General features: G+C 39.0%; 1 protein-coding gene across 1 annotated transcript in view; it reads right to left on the reverse strand.

Moving 5' to 3' along the window:
- The window catches only part of LOC114032695 (adhesive plaque matrix protein-like), a 10,537-nt gene extending 2,574 nt beyond the window's left edge, over window positions 1–7,963 (reverse strand). The window contains exons 1-2 of the mRNA XM_027848079.1: window positions 7,932–7,963; window positions 13–313 (exon numbers count right to left, since the gene is read on the reverse strand). Coding sequence (XP_027703880.1) covers window positions 13–313; window positions 7,932–7,963 — 333 coding nt within the window. The remainder of the gene's footprint in view (window positions 1–12; window positions 314–7,931) is intronic.
- Window positions 7,964–8,437: the final 474 nt, after the last annotated feature.

Here is an 8,437-nt window from a genome sequence, read left to right on the forward strand (position 1 = left end):
GTAGACGGGAACACGGATGTTCCCCTGAACGCCAGACGGTAGACGGGGACAGGAACACGGGAGTTCCCCCCAACACGGGACCGTAGACGGGAACATGGGAGTTCCCCCAAACACGGGACGGGAGACGGGGACGGGAACACGGGACTTCCCCCGAACACGGGACTTCCCCCGAACACGGGACGGTAGACGGGAACATGGGAGTTCCCCCAAACACGGAACGGTAGACAGGGACGGGAACACGGGAGTTCCGCTGACCATGGGACGGCAGACGTGGACGGGGGTTCCCCCGAACACGGGACGGTAGACGGGGTGTCTTCCGGGTAGTCAGGGATATCTGAGTTCAAATACTATCTCAGACACTTAGTAACTATGTGACCCTGGACAAGTCACTTAAATTCTCAATTACAGTTTTGTCATCTGTAAAATTCTCATTTTATCACCTGCCTCATAGTGTTGTCTTAAGGATCAAATGAAATGATACCTGTAAAGCCCCTTGCAGATTTTATATAAATGTGAACTGCTGCTGCTACTGCTGTTGCTGCTACTACTACTACTGCTACTGCTGCTGCTGCTACTACTACTGCTGCTGCTGCTGCTGCTACTGCTACTATTACTACTATTACTACTACTAGTACTACTACTACTACTACTACTACTAGTACTACTACTACATGGTTTCATTTAATTAAATTAGGCGCATTTTTCTAGCCTTGAAGTTAACTCGCAGATGCCCATAAAATTCTTAATAAACGCCCAGGGCTATAAGGGCAGCATCAGGACCACTGGTTATCTTAAGGTATTGGGAAGGGAGCCCTGGTGGAATTATGGAAAACAGAACACTGTTATGTATAAAGAGCAGGAAAGATGGCCTCTGAGTGTGGACCCTTCAGCATCAGTCTGTATCTGTGAGTCAGTGTCTTTGGATGCTGAGTGAATAGTGTTGACAGGGAAAGAAAGCAAGGATGAAGGGTGTGGGTTGTTGGCTGCATTTCTGTAGAGCCAGTGAGCATGTATGGAAAGAGCATCTGGGAGAGTATAAACCTCCAGTGTCAGTAGAAAGGATAGCTCTGAGTACAACGACCCTTGGAATCCATTCTTTATCTTATCTGTGGAGAAATGATTTTCAGCCAGGTTATGCTAGGTAAACTCTGAGGCTTATCTGGTATTATGAACCCATACTGACTTTAGTGATCACTGACTCTCAAGTAATTAGTGTTGTAAAATTTTACCAGAAATCAGTCAAATGCACCAAGTTGAAGGATCTACAATCTTCCTCTTTTTTTTCAAAAATTGGAACAGTTGACTATCTTTGAGACCCTCTCTAACTTCCCATGACTTCAATAGTATTTCAGAATTACAATCCTGACAATTCTTTCAGTGCCCAGGGCTGTAGTTTTTCCAAAGCTGATCTCAATAAGAGTTCCTCATTTGCTTCAGGTTTCACTTCCTTCTTTGTAATTTTATTCCATCAAGTCTAGATAATTCTTGTTAATGGAGAAAACCAATGCAAGAGAGCAGTTCAGTAATTCTGCCTTCTCTCCATCATGAAGCTTATCATTTGTTTCAGCCAGGGAGAGAAATAGTCTTCTCCCTTCTTTGATTTTCTTGTCCCACATCACTACTTCAAGAAAAAAAAAAAGCTCTTCCTATTGACCTTAGTATTTATCACAAGAAACAGCTTGTTCTGGACTTTAAATTCCTAAGACTATTTTGAAAGGACTGTGCTACTCTTTTGTATTCTTCTTGTTACCTTCTCCTGCTTCTTTCAATTTGAGGTGGTTGAGAGGTTCTCTGTGTAGCCACATTGGTCTCATTAGATAGTTCTGCCTTTCCTTCCTCAGAGGAAAAAAAAATTGGTGTGTGTGTGATCTAAATTTTGTTCTGGAGAGTACATCCCTGTATCTAAAACCCTGGCACAGAAATCTAAATCCCTTTTTCTAATGACATTTTCTTAACTGTGAGTTCTTTCTTCTTCTGAGGTTCCAAATCTAATCATTGATTTAGAGCTGGAAGTGACCACCGAGATCATTTCTTTTAACTCCCTCTTTTTATAGAGGAGAAAATTGAAGCCCAGAAAGCAGAGATGATTTGTCCAACATCATACAAGTAATGTGACAGAGCCAGGAATTCAAACCCAAGTCCCTTGACTCCTCATCCAACATTCTTTCCACTGTACCATACTACTGCTTAATTAGGGAGAAGGAAAAGGAATAAGCATTTAGATAGTACCAGCTATGTGCCAGGTACTGTGCCAAGTACTTTGCAAATATTACCTCATTTGATCCTTACAACAACCTTGTGAGACAGGCGCTCTTATTATCCCCATTTTATAGTTGAGGAAACTGAGGCAAACAGATGTTGTGACTTGCCCATGGTCACATAGCTAGTAAGTCTCTGAGGCCAGATTTTAACTCAGGTCTTCCTGACTCCAGGTCCTACACTCTATCCACTGTGCCACTAGCAGTGATGAAAACACTACCGATGCCCCTTTAAGTCTTTCATTTCTTTTCTAGGTCTTCAAACTCTAAATATCTAGATTAGGATTCTAATAGGCCCCAAAGTGGCAAAAATAAAAGTTAAAAAAGAAACAGGTATTAATATTCCCTCTTTAATTAATTGTTGTGTCATCAGACAAGTTGAATAACCTCTTGGCACCTCAGTTTCCTCCAAGTGTAAAATGAGGGGAGTTGAATGAAATGATTCCTAAGAATCCCTAGGATTCCTTCCAGCTGTAGCATTCTATGAATCTATATATAATGCTGTGTACCTATTTGCCCACAGACCAACATACGTGTCTTTCAATATAAGAAAAATAAAGCCAAGTTTAGCAAATGAAGAGTAGACCTCAGAACCCACCCAATTTGCATCAAAGGGTATGAAAAACAACAACAGAATCTTTTAAAAGCAATGTAATACCAGAAGCTATCAGTGTCTAAAAATGGTCTACATCCAACAATTGAAAGGCCTTAAGAATCAGATTCCTTCTCCTTGACTCTCAAAGACAGAATAAGAATTAGAGAGAGATTTCAACTCACTAGAAGAAACTTCTGAACAATTAAAGCCATTCAGTGATGGAATGGGCGGTGGTAATGAATGCCCTTTTACTACAGATTTTCAAACAGAGGCTAGACAACCATTTGTTGGTAATGATACATAAAAGGCATAAAAAGTGGCATCTGATGACCATTCTAGCTCTAGACATTCTATGGTTTGGTGAAAAACTGCCATTAGCCTTAGCCTATTCCTGAGATTCTGTACAGCTCAGAGAGTCGTTTCCCATAACTGCCTTGGCAAAAATTCCTGACTTTGATCCTTGCCTGTTATTTATTTATATCCAGGGCTTGTTCACACTTACAGACTTTGCTTAACACCTTGATTTTTACTCCTACTCAGCAATTTCCTTCCTATGGGTTCCTCTCTGGTTACAGGGGAAGAAATGGACAGTGGGTATAAATTATATAGAGAAGTTTAAAATGGATTATTTGCTCAGAATATCCAGAGGATGTTAGAAAAAACAATCATCATGCTGTTTTAATACATTGATTATTAATACTAATAATGAGCTATTAATAATCAATCTATTAAAACAATGGTATAATTATAACATTATACCTCCATGTGTCATCATGGTATTCAAGTAACCCTGAGTTTTCAAAGTCTATACCAGCTGAATACAATCTCTGCCAGATTCCACTATGCTGGAAAGTCTTTGAGACCCAATGACAAATAATGTCTAATTTCCGGTGACCAGCCTAGCCAAGAACAGAGAGGCTCAGTAGCAACAGGCTGGCCACTTGGTGATGAATTCTTTAGCTGTGGAAGCCGGAAAAGACAGAAAAACACAAAGTTGACTGAAAAGTTCAGACCACACATCCTGCTGTGCTTATAATTTATTGAATATAAAGAAGCATTTAACTCAATACAGCAAAATGAAGTCCTAGATGCTATCCTCCAACAGTGTCTCCTATGCATTTGCAAAACTCTTCCAAGGTTCCTTAAAAGATGAATTAATAAATAATTGTTTTGTCACCTTCTGATTGAGACATAGGACAAGGAACTGTATGGTCACCAAAAATATTTGCCCCTTTTATGGAGGAGCAGAGTTCAAATGGGAGAAGGATTCTTCATGTGGAAGAAAAACAATCTACACTTTGTGTTTAGCTAAAATCTTCAAAGAAACATCACTAATGTACAAGGGTTTTGTGTGGAAAGAAGTTCTGATCAGCAGAATTTGCAAGCTAAAGAGACAACACACTGACTTAAGCAATAGTCAACTCACAGTTTAGAGTAATTATGAGGCATAAGATGAAGACATCCCACAACAATGAAAACCAAGAGTACATAGTTTTCCACTAGAGTTCTTAATTTGTTTACCAAAGAGGATAATGTTGATATCCTTGCCCTTGCAGAAATTGCCTTCCCAAAAAACTAAGGATACCCCTCTAATCAGCAGTTATCATTTCTTGCAGGATTAAGAACATATCCTATCTTAATATGGTCCCTGATTCATGCAGTCAAAAGAAGTTAAGAATAACAAACCAAAGAAACTTTTGCAACACTAATTTTAATTTTTAAAACACAGTGGAGTCTTAGTGCTTTAAGTTTCCATACCTAAAGCACTGAGGTGAGGTCCTCTGGCTACCCCTATTTTAGATAACACTGCTAACTTCTTCAATTGCCAGAACATTACAAAGCTACCTAAATAAGATTCATAATCATTCCAAAGAGTGATGCCTAGCTATTCACACATGAAAAATGGATTTTTTAAAATGTCTTTTTCTAGATTGTGCTATAAAGTTGGATAAAATTGGATCATCGTTCTGGTCTATCAGTAAAGCATCTTGAACAGACACTACAGATTGACAATGAAGTGGTCCCAGAGTTAACTAACAAGAAGATATCAGGCTACAATGTTTTGGGGAAATCATGCAATGTGTTTAATAATCCTAAGTGTCTCCCTTGAATTAAGACTCATCTTTTCAGTAACAGTATTTTTGCAGTATTGTCTTTGACAATACTGGAGGAGTTCCACAGGAATAATGGAATCCTACAGTCTCCAAAGAATTATAATTGTAGGTTATTCAAAGAACAATAAAGAGATGCATCATGGGGGTATACCAGAAGCAGAATACATCAAAGAAATGTATAACCACAAATGGAAGTGTGCTAAGTGTGTAACAAGAGGGATAACAAGGAGAGCCTGTGTGCTGTACCAGTGTCTCAACAGTGTCAAGAGATCTAAAAGGACAACTCAAGAATGTTGGATTAACCCTCCAACCCAGAAGGATTTTCATGAAGATTTACAAAAGGGCATAGGATTAGAAAGCATAGATGAGTGGAGATCATCACTGGAAGAAGTATCAACTTCCATGAGGTCATAAAAGTATGAGTATATGTAATCAAATTAGAGGACATGTAATACTGTTGTTATTAGCAATCATGATAATTTTAATGATACTTTAGGCTTAAAAGTACCCACTAAAGTCCTATTATGAAGCCTCATCATGGTATTATGATCTTGGATTTTCAAAGGCTAAAGAATTTTCAAAGGCGGAGTTTGAACTCTGTTAAATCTCTAAATGAAATAGGCTTCAAATAAAGTCCAAGGGACAGACAGATCAGGTGTCTATTACAGGTGGCTACCAGATAATGAACACTTTGAGCCACAAAGCAGGAGCATGATACAGTGGGATGAGTATTGACTCTGTTATCAGAGGATCTGGATTCAGATCTTTCCCTTTGTGACCTTGGGCAAATCACTTCAACCCTTTGGAATTCATTTTCCTCATCTGACAAATTGTACTAGATAGTTGTACTAGATAGCTTCTGAGGTCTCTCCCATCTCTAAAACTATAATTCTATGTCTAAAGCATGGAAGGTTTGTAATATATGTAGTTAGAAGTATCCATACCGGGGAGAATCACAGGTCTTTCAAGCACTGTAATAAGATTCCACATGACTTTGCATCCCTTCAATCTCATCTTACTGCTACAACAACATTATTAGATGAGTAGCATAAATGCTGTTTTTCATATGTAATGACCAAGGATCAGAGACTTGGAATGGCTTGGCCATGGTCACACAAATATGTGGAGCTAGAACTTGGACCCAGTCTTCTTACTCCAACTCTAAGGCCTTTTCCACTGATTCAATCATGTTTCCTCATCCCTGATGGTTTTGTCTTTGGCATTGTGTTCTATGAATATCTATGTGCTCTACTCAGTAATTATACATACCTTTGATGCTTTGTTAATTAAACTTAATTGGAGAAATTCCTTGAGGCCCAAGGGCTGGTCTCCTATGTAGGATTCCATTCCATTGTAATTTAGTGGACAGGTTTTGAAAGACACTCTACCCTAAAATATCTCCTCTACCCAAGTGCCATAATGCTTGAAACTCCACTACTGGAGCTACTACACTCCTTGGGATTCTTCTCTCCTTAAAATACTCTCAGAAAATTTAATTCATTCAACAAAAATACACCAAGTTACTACTGACTCAACAAATATCTTTCCTCATAACAAGAAGGATGAAGGCTGTAAGCAGTTGTTGGAAGTCGGTGTTAGGGGGAAGTGGACACAGTACTCAAATATCTAAAAGAGCAGAGAAACCCAAGGAGGTCAGAGACAGAAAGAAAAGTCCCATATACATCAAAACATTCATTTTTGTGTTAGCAAAAAACTGGAAACAAAGTAGATGTCCACTGATTGAGAAATGGATGAATAAATGTTGGCACGTGAATGCAATGAAATATTATTCTACTGTAAGAAATGATGACTATGAAGAATTTAGAAAAGCATGGGAAGATTTCTATATACTGATGTAAAGTATTGTAAGCAGAACCAAGAATATAGTATACATAATGACTACAAAAACATAAAAAAAATTAGAACAAAAAAAATGAACCCGAATGCTACGTAATTACAATGAACAAGTTTGCCCCCAAAGATGACTTGGAAAAAAATGCATCTTTCTCCCTTAGTTGCAGAGGTAGAGGACTATGGATGGGAAGTACTGAATATACCACCAGATTCAGATGATATGTCAGCTTTAGTTAACTGCTTTTTTTTCCTTCCTTTTTTGTTACAAAGATCACTAAGTAGGGAAAGAGGGAGGAATATTTTTGAAAAAAGTAGGTAAGGTCAATAAAGATTTAAAAAGAACATAGAAATGGGAGGTAAAAGACAAAGGAGACAAATTTCTACCACATCATAGTTTTGCCTATGCTCAACCTTACAGGGTTCAGTTAATTCCCTCAACACATGATGTCATTTTATGCCTCTCCAACATTCTGCCCGCATATAAATTCCCTAAATTAGAAGGCACAATAGATAAGAATGCTGGGCCTGGAGTCAGGAAGACCTAAGTTCAAATCCAGCTTCAGATACTTCTGAGCTAGGTGACACTGGGAAGTCATTTAATCACTTGTCTGCCTCAGTTTCCTCAATTATAAAAAATGAGGATCATAATAGCACTTAGCTCAGAGTTGTGAGGATCAAATGAGATCATTTTTGTAAAGCACTTGGCACAAAGCCTGGCACATAGTAAGCACTTAATATTTATTCCTTTCTCCTCATTCCCCCAAGTTTCAAGACTGCATGCACTGCTTAGATTACAGCTTGTCTTTGCTTTTCTAATATAGTTATGAGCTGTGCTTAAGATCCTTCTAATACGTAGGAGCTTCCAAGAGATGGATTATAATTCAGCCCATGGAACAACTCCTAAGAAGTTGAGCTGCATAACAATGGCGTGGGCTAACTTGGGAGGTGGTAAGTTCCACATACTCCAACTATTTGAGCAGATGCTGAGCCTAAGTCTATGTATACATCTCTCTCCAAATGAGCACATCACTTCTATGATATTTGAGGTTGTGGGCTTGCAACCGTTCTCATCTAAACAAGGGCATCACCCAAATCTTAGTGCCCACCTACCCATTCCAGGGCTGTAAAGTAGCTTTAGCCATCTTGCACAAATTGCATTATCAATGAATGGCCAGTGCTGACAAGATATTGACAAGAAGGGCAGCTAGGTGGCGCAGGGGATAGAGTACTGGCCCTGGAGTCAGGAGGAGCTGAATTCAAATCCAGCCTCAGACACTTGACACTTACTAGCTGTGTGACCCTGGGCAATCACTTAACCCCATTGCCTAGCCAAAAAAACAAAAAAACCCAAAGATATTGACAAGAAAGACAAAAGACAAATTAGACTTCTGAAAATGATTTTTAAATGCCCTAAAACTACAGTTATTATGGAAGAAACTATAGCATCCAAGTGCCAGAGTGTTATCCCTCTTTTTGGAGTCACCTAAGTCACTTAACCCTGTTTGCCTCAGTTTCCTCACCTGTAAAATGAGCAGAAGAAGGAAATGGCAAACCACACCACCATCCTTGCCAAGAAAACCCCAAATGGGGTCATGAAAAGTCAGACATGACTGAAA

This window comes from Vombatus ursinus, unplaced genomic scaffold (genome assembly GCF_900497805.2).
Source record: "Vombatus ursinus unplaced genomic scaffold, bare-nosed wombat genome assembly UNPS02005659.1, whole genome shotgun sequence".
NCBI lineage: Eukaryota > Metazoa > Chordata > Mammalia > Diprotodontia > Vombatidae > Vombatus > Vombatus ursinus.